General features: G+C 40.8%; 2 protein-coding genes across 2 annotated transcripts in view; both read left to right on the top strand.

Annotated features, from left to right (window-relative positions):
- The first annotated feature begins 4,655 nt into the window (after positions 1-4,655).
- On the top strand, positions 4,656-8,643 carry LOC139749344 (uncharacterized). Its single transcript, XM_071663064.1, has 3 exons — positions 4,656-5,075; positions 6,160-6,319; positions 7,882-8,643. Exons 1-3 carry the CDS (start codon positions 4,666-4,668, stop codon positions 8,086-8,088), a joined length of 777 nt encoding a protein of 258 aa, XP_071519165.1. The 5' UTR covers positions 4,656-4,665; the 3' UTR covers positions 8,089-8,643.
- Positions 8,644-9,138: 495 nt separating this feature from the next.
- LOC139749510 (gastric triacylglycerol lipase-like) overlaps positions 9,139-16,625 on the top strand; it is a 294,599-nt gene continuing 287,112 nt past the window's right edge. Inside the window, exons 1-3 of the mRNA XM_071663457.1 lie at positions 9,139-9,303; positions 13,433-13,589; positions 14,067-14,190. Of these exons, the coding sequence (XP_071519558.1) occupies positions 9,154-9,303; positions 13,433-13,589; positions 14,067-14,190 (431 nt within the window). The 5' untranslated portion in view covers positions 9,139-9,153. The remainder of the gene's footprint in view (positions 9,304-13,432; positions 13,590-14,066; positions 14,191-16,625) is intronic.

Raw genomic sequence — 16,625 nt, forward strand, 5'->3', positions numbered from 1 at the left:
AAGGGTCTTAATGTTGGAGAGTGACACGATGGAGGAGGAGTAAGGGTCTCAATGTTGGAGAGTGCCACGATGGAGGAGTAGGGGTCTTCATGTTGGACAGTGACACGATGGTTTTCATGTTGGTGAAAGTAGATGTTCCCTGTGTTGTGATACTAACTTACCTCATCTAAAGATAGATAACTAGTGAGAAAAAAAGAAGTTGAAGATAAGGTTTACTATAATGAAAATCCTGTTAACTAGGATTTGAATTATTCGGTAATTAAAAGAAAAGAGTATTTCACCAGGTAACCATTTTGATATTGAGGGTCCAAAACTATTAGTGACCAATAAAGTTTTGGTCTTCCTCTTCCTTTGTTTCGCCGACTGATCTCCTAACTCTACAGATTTTTACATCCTTTTTCGACTACACCTCGAAGATTTGTAACTCTTTACCCCTTTCATGATTTTCCCAATAACTATGACCAAGCTACATTTTTAAAAGACAGGCTTTTCACTTCCTCCAAAATTCATAAACACTTTCCCTTGTCTCCTCTTTTTTTTCCTTTCATTAACCTTTCTATATTTCATTCAAAGCCTGGCCATGATGTGGCCTTTGGTCGTTGACTGGAGCCTCCATCGTAAGAAAAAGAAAAAATGAAGTACCCCTCGGGTTATCATGATGAAGCTTCCAGTGCCTTCATTGAAGCAGAGGACATATTTTCAATCACCGTGCTAGTGTTTACAGTGCCCTCATTAGTTACAGTCAACCTGTAGTTGACAACGGTAAAGAGTGGAATCAGTCATAAAAGCATGGGAGTTATTCGCGCCACTTAAGGTGTTCTGTCATCATGTTTTGTCACTTTCACGAAAGTCCAGACTTGATCAGTCACTGTACAGCCTTAACGTTCACAGTACAGGTGTATCAGTCACTCTTCAGCTGTATCAGTTACTATACAGCTGTAGCAGTCATTGTACAGTTGTATCTCTATACAGATGTATCAGTTACTGTACACATGTATCGCTCGTTGTACAGCTGCAACAATCATTGTATAGCTATTGCGGTTACTCTACTGTTGCATCATTCACGGTACAGCTGTACCAGTCACTGTATTGCTACATTCGTCACTGAACAACTGTACCAGTCACTGTACTGTTGTATCAGTCACTATACAGCTGCATTGAAATTCAATAAGACTTATTGAGACTGAAGTTCAAGTGACTAATTCATCATTTGGGCTACAGAAAGGTGCTTGTTGGAGACCCTTTGGGAGGCGAATGTTGGTGTCGTGGTGATGCAGGAGGCACAGTGGTGGCGCTCCCTCCAACACATCTCCTACCTCCACGTCTCACAACACATGCTGGTGGGAGACCTCAACTGGATTACTAACATTATGGCAGAGGTAATGTGTTTTTCCCTCTTCACGTATCTCCTTTAGCACCCTTTTCTTCTTCTTCTTCTTCTTCTTCTTCTTCTTCTTCTTCTTCTTCTTCTTCTTCTTCTTCTTCTTCTTCTTCAAGCTTCGCCTCTAGCCCTCTTCTTCTACAAGCTTCGCCTCCAGCCATCTTCTTCAAACTTCTTTCGCCCTCTTCTTCAAGCTTTGGTTTTAGTCTCTTTTCCCAATTTCTCATTTTTTTTTCTTTCTTTTTAGCGTTGATCTCCTCCGTAGACTTCTATCAATTCCTTCGGGCTTCTTTCTCAAGCGTGAAACTTCAGGGTTCTTTTTTCACTGGTTTCATTGTCTTCGACATTTTTCAAACCTTTTCATCCTCTGGATTTATAAATATACTTCATTTTTCAAACCTTTTCATCCTCTGGATTTATAAATATACTTCGTCAAGCTTCTTCAGTTCAAGCTTCTTCCACACGTTTCAACCTTCAACTTGAAGCTTTTCTCAAAGTTTATCACTGCTCGCCCTTTAGCTAATGTTTTTGATCAGGATTCTTCAAGCTTTCTCTTTACTAAGCTTCTCCTTGAATAAGGTACAGGCTTCAGTTTTATTCAAGCATCAGGATTCTTTAAACTCCCTCAAGCTTTTCAAAGTTTCTTCATAAATATCTAGAAGTGCTCCTTCTTCATTTTTTCCCCTTTTGAAGCTAAAACATTTTCTTTTTAATTGAGCAGACTTCTTTGTTTTTAATCTCTCAAGTCTTCTTTTCATTTCAAGCTTTTTGCTTTAAGCTTGTGTTCAAGCTTTTTTCTCGCTCACATTTCCTCAGTAAAGCTCCGTGTAAGCTTCAGGAATCCTAGTCGGATTATCATTAAGTTCCTTGGTCCTTCTTCCACCAGACTTTATTTTTCAGTTTCTTCAAAAAGCTATTCATTTTCTAAATTTCTATTCATTCTTTTTGAACCTTCGTCTTTGCTCCTCTTTTATTGCCTTCCTCTGAGGGTTCCATTTTCTCTTTACTATGGCTCCTTTTCCTGGTTATATAGATTTTTGTATTACGTTTTTTTGAAACACGGAACTTCCTCAAGATGTCGCTTTATCTCACACTTTTCAAGCTTTATTATATTTATTATCAATCATTATTATTATTATTATTATTATTATTATTGTTATTATTATTATTATTATCATTATTATTATCATTATCATTATTATTAGACTAAACCTCTTCGAGCCAAGTCGTAGTCATTGCTTCAGGTTTTCTAAAAGTTCGTCAATCTTCATTTTTAAGCTGTTTTTCAAGTTTCTTCGAGCCTAACCTCCGAACTGCTTCTTCTTCATGCCTTTTCAGTCATCATCTCTGTGCTTCTATAATTTTCTAAAAGCCTATTTCACGTGTCTAAACTTGTCATAGCTTTCTAAGCTTTATAAAGTTTTTAAAGCTTCTTCATGTTACCAATTATCAAGATTCTGTGAGCTAACCAGTTATCATTCCGTGTGTTTCTCTTCTTATCCTTTTCCCTCCATTTTCCTGAAAACATTTAAGCTTTATCTCTTCTAAGCTCCATGAAGAAAAGATTCTTCGAACTTCTTTATCAAGCTACCTTTTCGTTAAGCTTAGTTTTTCAGACACCATAATGCTTCTTGTTAGAATCAATCTTCTTGAATCTTTTACAAACTCATCTTCAAATATCTGACAGACTCATCCTTGTTCTAACGTTTCTCTCTAAGTTCTCTTCTTATTTTCTTCGTGGGTTACATGCGTGTGTAAGATTTTAGTACAACTAAAGTTTTTTACGTTAAATACAATTTTCTTCATTCAGTGCCATGCGTTTAAAGTTGTATCGAATACACCTTCGGGTTAATTTTGATGTCCTTTTGCTGATGAATTTTGTATAGTTTTCAAAATCTAATTCATATATCACTGTCTGTATAGTACACTACTTCCTCGCAGACACATTGCCAATTCCATTTCTAAAAAAAAAAAAAAAAAAACTGATGGAGTATCAGGTTAGGTTGTTAATGGCCTTCCTTTTCAGTTGATCTTATCATCATCAGAGTCTCCCAGTCATACACCAGGCCGAGAGAATGAACAGTGTTGTAAAGCTGATAGAGCAAAAGGTATCGCATCCTGTATGGTCCGATGAGATGGGAGGTAAAGTGCAATGGCGGTTCGACTAAGAGTGAATAGGAGAGAAAAATAGATTGTTACCGCTAATTAAATGAAGCAAGAAACTCATTACAGGACCGTAAATAAGCACTCTGTACACATCATAGCTTAACGTTGTACTTCCCCCAGCACAGGTGATATTCATGTCTGGGTAATGAGGGAACATCACAGTTGAGGAATGTTTTGTACTGTTAACAAGATGAAACAACCAGATTCTAACAACAAAATGCTCATTTTTATATGCCACTATACTATATTTTCTTGTTTCAGGTTGCAACACTCTATACTTCTGGGAAAATCAACGCCATGGTAAGTGAGCAGCAAAGATTTTTTTTTTTACTGAAGAACTTTCCTTTTAAGAAGGATGATGATGAGAAGCTATGGTTGAGGTAGAGTTATGCGAAGGAGAAAATTTGGAGGTTCGCTAGAACTGCGTGATTTGCGAAGAGTATACAGGAACCTTACATGGTGGAGGAACTTGTTCAAACTTCATCCGTCAAGAAAGGTAGAATAAGAGAGAGAATAAGGGGTGTAAAGAATGAAGATATGAGAAGGATATTTGGTGCAAAGGAACCATCAGAATCTTTTGATGGAAGTTTTGATGTAGTATGATCATGTAGAACGTATGGCAGACGATAGTTTGGTCAGCAGATATATAGTAACAGCCGACCGTACGTCGAGGAGAGGTAGACAGACTATGGAAAAGATGAATTGATGTTTCGGATGAAGATCCCAGAGGAATGATATGAGACGATGCAATGGAAGGGGTTGTTATGTGAAGGTTGAAAAGTGAATGAAGTCTTTGGTCTCATCACAATCCAACTTACAGCAAAGAGTGAAAGGTAAGAAGCGTGCTAACATAGCGTAGTTCATGTTCCACTTTAACAAGCTAGGCTGCATAGGTTGAGGATGTGTGAGACTGACCTGAGAGGCGCTATAACCATACGTCACTGAGTGTGTATAGGAGTTTATTACCGATGATAGACTGCCAGTTGACATCATCAGAACCCGTGGTTAGTACAGTATTCTAAGAAGCAGCAGTGCCATATCAGCCATATGTTAACCACTGCAACACCAACTTTACGTACTCACTTCTCTTACAGAAAACCAAGTGGATCTGGGTGTCCATGAGCGTCCGTATGGTACCTCACGCCCCACCCAACTCCGCCGCCGATACTTCTGTACTACGTGAAATTCCTGATGACTCTAGCACCGCTGCCCAGACCACATCAGTATTTCCTGACTCCGTCATCACCACCACCACCAAGCATGGTTCTGACGTGCATGAAGCCCTCCAAAACGAAAGCATCACCAAGCAGTCAACAAAACCCAGCCAAGCACCGACCTCCACTGAAGACGCCACCCACAACCTTCCACCCAAGGCCTTCACCCACGCCTTGGATGTCATGTCAGATGTCTTAACAGAGGGAATGAAAGGAGTCTTCATTGATGACGTCGAGCAACTGCCCAGACACTTCAAGAAATATGACGCAAGGGTTTCCCATCCAACCCAGAGGGAACTACAAGTTATTCCTCGGTGAGTACCTGTCTTGATCCTCACAGGCCTGTAAGTGGATGTATGATGGCAGGACGGAAGTAGAGAAGACTTGGTTAATTCTTATGATGATAATGGTAATTAGAGTCCCGTTCTTGAAGATGGGAACATCATTAAGAAAAAGAAGTGCAAAACTTTTACCCGTTGTCTGTTTTAACAGGTACAGGATTTTTACACGTTGTTTATGGTTGTTTAAAGACTAGAAGAAAAAAAGGAAGACAAATGAAACCAGTATCATTGGAATATGAGATGTCACCCTTTCTAACACATTGATAGGAACAAGTACATCAGAATGTCACTAAGATATCACGTAAACAGCAATAACTATGCCACAGAATTAAGCCTAACTGCAGCAACTTCATTATTCTTGCTGCATTATGATAATTTTCATCTATCTTGAAAAGATTGTTTACATTTTAGTTGAAGAGAAGAATGTGGTGATCATCCTAGTTATATGGTGACAATGAGAGGAATCTCTATAATTAAGAACTTATCTCTCTCCAGGTACTGCCCATACGAATTTAAGGGTCAGAATTATAACAGTGTTACAGAAGTTTGAACAGATATACATAAAAACATATTAATGAATGTTCGCATAGAACAGATTACGAAACTGACATCAGAGACATCAAGAAAAAGTGGAACACAAAGTAGCGAAAATGAGTATGGATTAAGTAGCTTATGAGACTTTGAGAGATGATGTGGGGTCGAGTCTTTCAGGATACTGTGCCAGTGGGAGTGTCAACACTAAGTCTGGGCAATGTCAACACAACGGTTGTAGTTTTAATGAATTTTGTGAAAACGAAAATGAGGAGTTGGTTTTTAAGGAAGTGTTGGAAGTGAGCGAAGTCGAAAGGGTCGGAAATGATGTAGAAAAAAGTCTACACATGATGAGAGAATTTAAAGAACGAGAATTTAACCATTAGAGGGGTTATTATAGGTGTGTGAGGCCACTGCTACAGGTGAGTGATGCCACAAGGAGTGGGTACAAGTGTGTGAGGCCGCCATATATTTCGACAGGTGGGTGAGGTTGGGTGTGTAGGTAATATACTCATGTCTCCTGCAGGAGGGTGCTGGTGGCCGGTGTGGACGCCCCGGGGGACGGGTCTTGGCGCCTGAAGCTGGCCGCAGCCTGGACCACGAGCGGCCTCCAGGTCCTTCGCCCACTGTGGCCCAAGCCGGTTGTCAACCTACAACAAAGACTTGTCAGACTTGTTTGCCATCAGGTAATATCTTTCTCTTCGTCATCAAACAGAAACGATAGATTATCTATTTAGTAGATAAATATGGCATAGCACGAGTAAAGAAGGATTTTTTTTTCATATCGATGTTTGTGTCAGTGCTGAGAGAGTTTTCAGGTGTTTCCCAGGTATGTGAAATGGATGGTAGATATTTGTTACTAACTGCCAGAATAGTATTTGTAAAAGAACTTCCTGAAGCTGAAGAACTATGTTGTCACCTTAGGAAATAACCAGTTATAGTCTTCTAGAAATAATTGTTCATATGCATTTGATTAACTCAGCTGATTTATTACGCCCCAGGGAGCGACAAGACTAATTCATAAGCATCTAGTACGCCTTCAAGAATCATTTATGATAGCTGTCGTTGGGCAAAGATTCACAGTCTCTACATCTCATGAACACAGTTGTAATACAGAAAAAAAAAGGTGTTACTCTGGTTTAAGTCAGAGGTTTGCAAAAACCTGGTGGTCATGCTTCAGGGATTCCATGCTCAAGTGAATTTCACATAGGTGTTTGGTGCCTACATGGCAGATCATGATTTGAAACACTTTCTGATGGAAATTTTTGTGTATGAAGAAAACACTGCTGAGGACATTCTCATAGCAAGCAGTGGAAGAGACCGTTCCGTCTCCACAAACTACCACTGGAGTCATTCTCGAGGAATTTATATGTTGGCTTGATGATAACCAATTCCAAATGGACGTTTCCATCAAACAAAAAGCAAAAGAACTCGCCAAGAGCTTTGAAGATGCATATGAGCAGGTTATAAACCAGGCTATGCACAAACTGTTGTACAGAGCGCATCAGCTTTTGACCTTATTGGAAGAGTTTAAAAGATCGAAAGCAGGAAATGCAACCTGCACTTTTCGGAGGAAGTACACTCACCTTGTGTCTACTTTACTGTAGTTCACAAGGGTTATTTGAGACTACAGCTTGCAGCCTTCGTGTCACATATCAAGAAAACAAAGATTAATCACAGCAGTACAGCCGTCAGTAACTTGACAGTACAGGGAACACTTGTGAGTTGGCCATCAACAGAAACCTACATTCTCACAGTACAGATATGTTTCCGAGCTGAGTATCTCATTCCAGACACATCAGCTCATTCCTACCATCAACTACACACAGATGTTCTATACCATAACGGGTAACAAAGTCTTAGTCAAGTGCATCCCAGCACAAGTCCTGACACATAAGTGATGCCAGGACGTCCCAGTATCTTAGTGATTCTAGGACAAACTGTGACACCTGTTTGAAAACATCACAAGGAAAACATTCATCTACCTCAGGATAATTCAGATAACAATATAAGAAGAAAACGGGAATAAGAGATGGGGCTCTACGAGTGCAGAGCTCCCTCCCCGTGTGCGAAGAAAAGAAAATGATAACGTCTAATTCTTGACACAGTAAAGGACCTGAGGACCCAGTACGAAGTGTAAATTACCTCTGCAAGTGGTTAGCCTTATACTATACACCAAGTTGGTACGAGATCTAACGTAACATCTAACGCAGTCACAAAGGCTAACACTTACGACGTATCTTTACAGAAGCCGACGGTGTTTGAGTACGACACGAACGTAAGGAAGCTGGCGGGTGCTCGGGGCTACGGCGCCGACGTCTTTCGGCTGATCCAGAGGAAACTGAACTTCACCGATGTCATACTGCCAGTCGAGGGCTTCGGGTCTGTCACGTCCAACGGTTCCTGGAATGGTATGGTGGGCGTCCTGTCCAGGAGGGTTAGTATGAGCGTGTAGGATGCGCACCAAAACACCTTTTCGTCAGAGGACATAATGATAACGTGGGAGGCGTTAGTAGAAATGAGGTTCAAACTCCCGCCCTGTGGGTAAACCTACCATCATAGGCCACTGCATACATAGTTGTGGCGATCAACCTTCTGACAGAGATCTTTTCATGAAAATCACTGCCAAGAGCAAGTTATGAGACATTCTCATTTACAGAAGAATTTGCATTCAGTTCTCGACACTATACGAAGGTTTCAGAAAGTCTACAAATTCCACCATCATACATCGTTTACCTTAAGACAAAGTTCAAGAGGTATCAGAAACCTGGCCAGATATGATTTTATTTAGATATATGTTAAAGTATGGCGTAGAGTCAGTTATACCGGTTACTGAATGAGCTAACTATTAATAATGAGAAAGTAACGAGCATTACTATACTATCCTTGTACATTGCTTTTAAGTAACTGATGTCTGATGATGATGGAAGATGTAAAGACTTCTGAAACGTTAACACAGTATAAAGAAGAAATAAATGTAATGTCTTCTGGTTAATAAAGAAGTGTTCAGCGTGTTCATGGTACTAAACTTTCATAAGATGTAAATATATATGTATATGCGTCAAGGAAAAACCAGTAGAAAGAGATTAGGTGTTCTTTCCAAAACTCATCTTTTTACCATCTTCACTTATTCCTGAACACACTGTGTTGATATTCGTGCAAGAGCACTTATGGCTGAGGACAGGGAATTAAATCATCTTTTTTAAACTTGAGCAATGTGGGATCTAATCGCCACCTCATATATCTGTCATTTATCTTTATCTTCTTCAGCTCCAAAGTGTCAGCTTTTGGTTTATTTATCTAACTTCACTAACGTAAACTTAAATGTTTTCAACAGTGTTCCTCTCGCTGCTCGTTACAATGCAGTAAATATCGTCCTCATCGCTGATCAGTACCTACGCATGAAGTAGAGCCACATGCGTCATCTGTCATGTTTTTATGTATACTTCCTCTGACAGTGTCATCTTGTGTACTCGGTGTTGTCACCACCACCCTGTGTGTGTACCTGCAGGAGGCAGACATGGCTCCGCTGGATTTCAGCCCTAGTCCCATGAGGGCTGAGGTTGTGGAATTCACAGAGCCGTACGGCATAGACGGGGTCGTCATCCTGTGTCAGGCACCAACCATTGTCATCAAGCCATTCCTCCTCCTCAATATCTTTTCTTTAGTCGTAAGTCGTCATCAGGCGTCCGCTTCAACCCTGGATGAATCTCACCTTCCACACTACATGTAATCTTTCTTGGCCTTGTTTACTCCCACTTGCGACTGCACTGTGTTTATAACGTATGATCAGTGCTTGCTACCTACGTCCATTGCAGCTGTGGTAAAAGACTTTGTGACTGTGTTGACTCTGCTGATTCTGTGTACTAAGTGTCTTTGCCGTCGTGAAAGAGTGAACCAGCCTGTGACCTGTGTTAAGCGTCTGTGTGACGTGTAATCGAATGGTACCTTTAGTAATTGTCTTTTATGAACTTTGTTAGTCCTGTATGGTATGTTTACTGACCTTGCTTGACTTGTGTTGAACCTACAGATGATTGAACCAAACATGAATTCATTTGATCGTGACTGACTTGTGTGTGACCTATGCTTGCTCTCTCTATGACGTAAAAAGATTTAACTTTGTGTATTGTTTTGTCCCTAGGTAAGGTTTTTGTTGATCGCCCTTATGACAGGAACTAACCTTGCCTGTAACATGGATTGATCCTATTGAAGATAATAAACCGGGTAGGGGTTGAGACGCATCACCACCTGAGAGGAGATCCGAGTATAGAAGGGTGATCACTAGCCAAGGCTGTGAGTTGGTCATGCCACACTGGTGCAGGGGTGAGCCTTCACTGTGGCTGCCATTGTCATTGTTGTAGACATCTATAATTTGATCAGTGACAGCGTGTGCGTAAGTCATCCATGTCAGGAAGCTTGAGGAGTAACATTCAAATGAAGGTACGATTGTCATAATTTGGTATTGCTGGGTATCAGCAATATATAAGCGTCTCGTTTGCGAGATATGAAATTTTCTTTATTTTCGTCTCATTTCAAGACATCACATCAACGTTAGGTGACGCATTATAAAAAAAAAAAAAAGAGAGACATTCTGCACTATGATATGTATCATTAAGTTTTAAGTGACCTGTTGTCCATTACGATGGCTGAAATTTTATAATTTCAAATATTTCCCCAACTATGTTGTTGGTCGATGTATCTCATAAGAAGACTTTACAAACAAATGATAACAGTAACCAAGTCTCTGTGACGGGAAATCAAACCTTGAAAATTAACTCACACCCAAGGATAAGTCGATTACATAAATCAAAACAATCGAACTCTTTTATTGGATGTTTTGAGCTGACTTTATTCGATGGAGAAGAATATCTGATGACATAACGTTAAGGAACATCAGCATCTGACACACAGGACCACTCAGGTGCTCCAGTCACCTCCCTGCTGGGGCTGGCCGCCTGTCTCGGTTCAGGAAGCGCTAGGATGATCAGTGCTGAAAACTGTGCTAAGATGAACAGCATGGAGAACAAGGCTAGGATGAACACCGCTTAGAACAATGGTGGGAGGAACTGTGCAAAGAACAGTATTAGGGGCCTGATATTTGGGAGTACAATTGGTTACCCGCACAACATCTGAACACGGAATCCCTGAATCATTGACGTTCTTCTCAATAAGAGAAGGACATTGTTAGGACTCGCCTGTAGGTCATGAAGGATCTGTTGGTTAAATCAGAGTAGAACAGCGACCATTGGCTGAAAGAAACGAACATGGATGACCTGAAGATTGTCAGTTATTTTATCATCAGACACAATTGTGTGGCAACTGTGCAAACACTTTAGGGTACTCCTGTCTATGATTATATAGATACTCCACATCAAACCAGTAAATCAATCCAACTCTATAATTTTGTTTATAGATCTTCAAATACTCTAGAGGACTTTTGAGTTCAGTCTTGAGCGCCTCAATTTTAAGCTGAGCAATATTTCCCTGAGGCATATATCTCCCGTGTTGTGCTGTAGATGTTAGACTGAGCCATGAAGGAAAGACATGGCTAAACTACACAACTTCGTCGTAATACAACTAATACAGCGAGTAAGTGCACCAGATCTCCGGTGTATTTCAGTATTCAGACCTCATTGACGAGTTACAATATGACGTATAGAAAATGTATAACATCTCAGAAAGGAAGAGGCCATTGTAAGTGCATTAATCATGTGAATCATTCATATCTGAACATTCATTGGAGTGAATGTTTTCTTGATTTCAATTAAAAAAAAATGATGATAATCGTCTAAGCCTTTTATCTGAAGAAAGTATAGTAAAAACATCGCAATGCCCGTAGTCTTCAAAAAGGAAACTGCCATCTTTGAACTTGCTGTAATACAGTTGCTTCTGTATCATACAGCAGGATGATTAGGTGGAGCCTTGTTCAGTAGATCCAGGTGCTGTCCACTGATCCCCTTAGACTGGAGCACTTCTCAGGTGGTGATATAACTAAATCTGCACCAGATTTAGATTCTGTGCTACAATTACAAACGTTGTAGTAAGTAGATACAAATATATAGGAATTCTTACGCATATGTGTCTGTGTACATATTTATTCTCCTATTTATTAAAAAAGGGGGTGACTGTATTGTTGACTGGTTGGTAAGGTTATTTAATGTATGTATGACTCATGGTGAGGTGCCTGAGGATTGGCGGAATGCGTGCATAGTGCCATTGTACAAAGGCAAAGGGGATAAGAGTGAGTGCTCAAATTACAGAGGTATAAGTTTGTTGAGTATTCCTGGCAAATTATATGGGAGGGTATTGATTGAGAGGGTGAAGGCATGTACAGAGCATCAGATTGGGGAAGAGCAGCGTGGTTTCAGAAGTGGTAGAGGATGTGTGGATCAGGTGTTTGCTTTGAAGAATGTATGTGAGAAATACTTAGAAAAGCAAATGGATTTGTATGTAGCATTTATGGATCTGGAGAAGGCATATGATAGAGTTGATAGAGATGCTCTGTGGAAGGTATTAAGAATATATGGTGTGGCAGGCAAGTTGTTAGAAGCAGTGAAAAGTTTTTATCGAGGATGTAAGGCATGTGTACGTGTAGGAAGAGAGGAAAGTGATTGGTTCTCAGTGAATGTAGGTTTGCGGCAGGGGTGTGTGATGTCTCCATGGTTGTTTAATTTGTTTATGGATGGGGTTGTTACGGAGGTGAATGCAAGAGTTTTGGAAAGAGGGGCAAGTATGAAGTCTGTTGGGGATGAGAGAGCTTGGGAAGTGAGTCAGTTGTTGTTCGCTGATGATACAGCGCTGGTGGCTGATTCATGTGAGAAACTGCAGAAGCTGGTGACTGAGTTTGGTAAAGTGTGTGAAAGAAGAAAGTTAAGAGTAAATGTGAATAAGAGCAAGGTTATTAGGTACAGTAGGGTTGAGGGTCAATTCAGTTGGGAGGTGAGTTTGAATGGAGAAAAATTGGAGGAAGTGAAGTGTTTTAGATATCTGGGAGTGGATCTGTCAGCGGATGGAACCATGGAAGCGGAAGTGGATCATAGGGTGGGGGAGGGGGCGAAAATTCTGGGAGCCTTGAAGAATGTGTGGAAGTCGAGAACATTATCTCGGAAAGCAAAAATGGGTATGTTTGAAGGAATAGTGGTTCCAACAATGTTGTATGGTTGCGAGGCGTGGACTATGGATAGAGTTGTGCGCAGGAGGATGGATGTGCTGGAAATGAGATGTTTGAGGACAATGTGTGGTGTGAGGTGGTTTGATCGAGTAAGTAACGTAAGGGTAAGAGAGATGTGTGGAAATAAAAAGAGCGTGGTTGAGAGAGCAGAAGAGGGTGTTTTGAAATGGTTTGGTCACATGGAGAGAATGAGTGAGGAAAGATTGACCAAGAGGATATATGTGTCTGAGGTGGAGGGAATGAGGAGAAGAGGGAGACCAAATTGGAGGTGGAAAGATGGAGTGAAAAAGAATTTGTGTGATCGGGGCCTGAACATGCAGGAGGGTGAAAGGAGGGCAAAGAATAGAGTGAATTGGAGCGATGTGGTATACCGGGGTTGACGTGCTGTCAGTGGATTGAATCAAGGCATGTGTATGGGGGTGGGTTGGGCCATTTCTTTCGTCTGTTTCCTTGCGCTACCTCGCAAACGCGGGAGACAGCGACAAAGCAAAAAAAAAAAAAAAAAAAATATATATATATATATATATATATATATATATATATATATATATATATATATATAATCCAAATACTGAACATATTATTGCAAGGAATGTCACTTCAACTAACACGTTTTCTGGTAACGGAGGTGTGGGCGTGCCTAGTGGGTGTGGGCGTGATGGCGGGCGTGGTGGTGGACGGCTTGGTGATGGCCGAGAGGCGGTTGGTGGGCGGCCAGGGCGTGAGCGGTAACAGCGGTGATGCCCGAGGCTTCACCTCCGTCCTCAAGATATTTCTCTTCCAGAGTAAGATTTCATTTATGGTAATCTGATTACGACAATATTGAGAGACAAACAAACTAATATTTTCTAATAAGTCAGAGAGAGAGAGAGAGAGAATCGTATGTAATGTTGTGGAATTAGTGAAAATCTTATAAACTACTCTATATATGATGCATTTGGCAGAATCATAATGATCATGATATGTAATAAGTGGAGACCTTGATAGTCACTATGGTATATACGAAAGTGAAGGGAACTTGAATTGTTTTGGTACATTTTTGTTGTTAAGGCAAAATACCTTACCCCAGCCAGAAATGGTTCACTCTGTAAGTGATCGCTGACGATGGGGTACTGTGAACTGGGCTAGTTTACCAAGGATGGTAAATATAAACCCTTGTAAACAGTAAACCGTTGATACTGACAGGAAAGCAAGTGAATATTGTAGCTGTTGGTCTTGTACAATGAATGGTGTTTATGACGAGCTTGTCCCATGTGTTACAGGCTGCATGTGGTGGCCTAAAGGTGTCAGCAGTCGAATGGTGAGCGGTATGGTCATGATGGTGGCACTGGTGGTGGGTTCCGTCTACAGCGGCTCCATCACAGCCTTCTTCGCTATACCCTTCAGGTGTGTGTGTGTCCTAGGGCGTAGGAAGGTGAAGGACCTTTGGATTGGCTTCCTTACCACCTTCCCTCCTCTAACGTAGGGATGTGACAGGGATTTGTTTGTCAAAAGTAGAAATTAGATTTTATTGGAGGTCTTTCGCTAATCAGTAATCGAAGGCTGCATACTGGTGGTGGCAGCTCCTTATATGTGAACGTATTTTAATTCTTTTTTCCATGATTACTTGACAACTTTTAACTGATCAAAACTCTTCTTAAGTCACTCAGCAGTAACTCCGTCTTCCTGACTTTTCAAGGCAAATATGCTAAGGAGAGTAATCTCGACCAAGAACGTAGTGCTATCCAAACGCGCGCGCCAGTGATTAGAAATTAAATCATAAAAAATGGGACCATCTACCATTACAGAAAACTGTCGTAATACTAGAGGTGTCTATGATAGCTTAGTTCTTAAGGAGTGTGATATTTTGTTTACACAACATACATTTACGTAGTTGACTAAGAAATTTTGGGTATAATGCTATTTTCTATGTCCTTCCTTTTCCTCAGTGGATATTTAGCACACCATATTCCTTAGATGTTCTTTTGTGTTGCCTTCAACTTACACATTTCTCCTTTATTTTCTAAAACTTGATTTCCCGAGCGTGTAGATAACGTATGATTAATATCGGATCTCTTTATTAGAAATATAAAACAAAATTTTTCTGTTCAGTAATTGCTACACAAAACTCTGCACAGTAAATGAACAAGCCTGTGTACGAAATTTTATGTTCACAGTCTTTAGTGAATATTGTTCGTGTAGACAGTCTCATGTCCTCTACATTATGACCGGTATATACACATCCTTTGCTATACACAAATGATACGAGACGCTGATATTTAAGGAGACACATGAGTAAACAATAACAAGAGCACACCCACGAATTCCTCCTGGGGGCCATGCGTAAAATGACTTACTACCGAAAACTTGAACTCTGGAGACGACACTCGCTGGCGGCGCTACCAGCGGCGTGCGACGCAACTAAAACACGACCAATTAGTCTTTTTGTTTAGTTGCCTTAATGTTACTACTGTCATGACGCTAATTTCGAGTCAGCGTTCCTTCTTTGATAGTAAGTGGCCACATATTTCATTTGGTATCCGAACAGTCCTGTACAAGCTGCTTGACTGACAAGATGTGTTTCTCGTACTGTTTGATCGTATAGTCGCTGGTCTGTGTCAAGGGTGGTTGTTGAGGTTGCAGTATGGTGGCAGCTTCGCTCAACACGTTCAAGTGCCCCACGGTTAACGTCCTTCGCCACCTGGTGTTCATACCGACGACGGTAATCTCAAGAGCGCCTGCTGTGTACATAACTGGAGCGTCATTGCTGACAGAGTTCTCGAACCAGGCGCCTGCTGCAGTCTACAGAAGTCGAGCACCATTCACTTCTTTGCGTCATCTATCAACAAAATATCCTCCTGAATGAATCAAACTGCCAACATATTTATTGGTGAGTAAGGTTATATTTAGGAGTAGCAACAGCAATCGTCCCATTGATAAGTAGATCAGTATATCGATGTTACTTGCGGCAAGTGATTAGACTACTAACATTCCACTTAACGAGCGGCGGGTAGTTTCTGTTGAGCCTTTAGCTATCGGTACTTGCCGGGAATAATTTAGTGCGTTAGTATTGTGGCAAGATTTAAACGTTTAGTGGGAGGTAAGTTTCCCCGTTGGTAATAGTAGCCATACTTAGTGTATATACTATTGTTCATAATGTGTATCTCTTACAATATGTCACATCTATGTTAGGCGGGCTTGCATTACTCATTCGCGCTGCACTTCAATTTTTCTTGTTGCGGGTCAGAGGTGTGATTATTTTTTCCTCCCCTTATGCATGGTTTTTACACTAACTTAGCCTTTGTAGTCAGGTTTGTCCACAAGCCAGTATCTTGAATGAGCTATTTCGCGCGTGGTTGTGGACTGGGTTGTGTAGAAATGAAGTTACCAATGAAAAGGAAAGTGTGTGTTTGTTTGGAAACAACTTTGCCATGACAAGGTTGTCCAAGCAAAGATATCTGAATGAAAATCGGACAAAAATCATATTTAGTTATGGCCTGTTATGCGAGTAATGATTCGAATATAACCGAGAATGAAAACCCGATATGTGATACGTTGCTCATGAGGAACAGATGACCTGTTATGTTAATCCAGTCCAGCGTACGGGTTTTGGCAAGTCTGAAACACTTGAGTTGGAGATTAAAGAATAGAGAGTAAGTGAGATATGAGGAGCTGGTAGATTAGGGAAGGAGAAACATGTGGTGGGGGGGTCAAATGACGATATCAGTGTCAGGATATACAAGATGACGTGATGGTGATGTAAGTCAGGGAATGTAAGGTGACGTACTGTGACGGTGGTGTCCGTGTGAGGGAATGAGAGGTGACGGTGGTGTGACAGTGAA

This window comes from Panulirus ornatus, chromosome 7, assembly GCF_036320965.1.
Source record: "Panulirus ornatus isolate Po-2019 chromosome 7, ASM3632096v1, whole genome shotgun sequence".
NCBI classification, from domain to species: domain Eukaryota; kingdom Metazoa; phylum Arthropoda; class Malacostraca; order Decapoda; family Palinuridae; genus Panulirus; species Panulirus ornatus.

Coding starts and splice junctions, on each gene's coding strand:
- LOC139749344 (XM_071663064.1), top strand. CDS start 4,666: ATGAGCGTCCGTATGGTACCTCACGCCCCACCCAACTCCGCCGCCGAT. Junction 5,076..6,159: donor GAACTACAAGTTATTCCTCG/GTGAGTACCTGT, acceptor TGTCTCCTGCAG/GAGGGTGCTGGTGGCCGGTG. Junction 6,320..7,881: donor TCAGACTTGTTTGCCATCAG/GTAATATCTTTC, acceptor GTATCTTTACAG/AAGCCGACGGTGTTTGAGTA.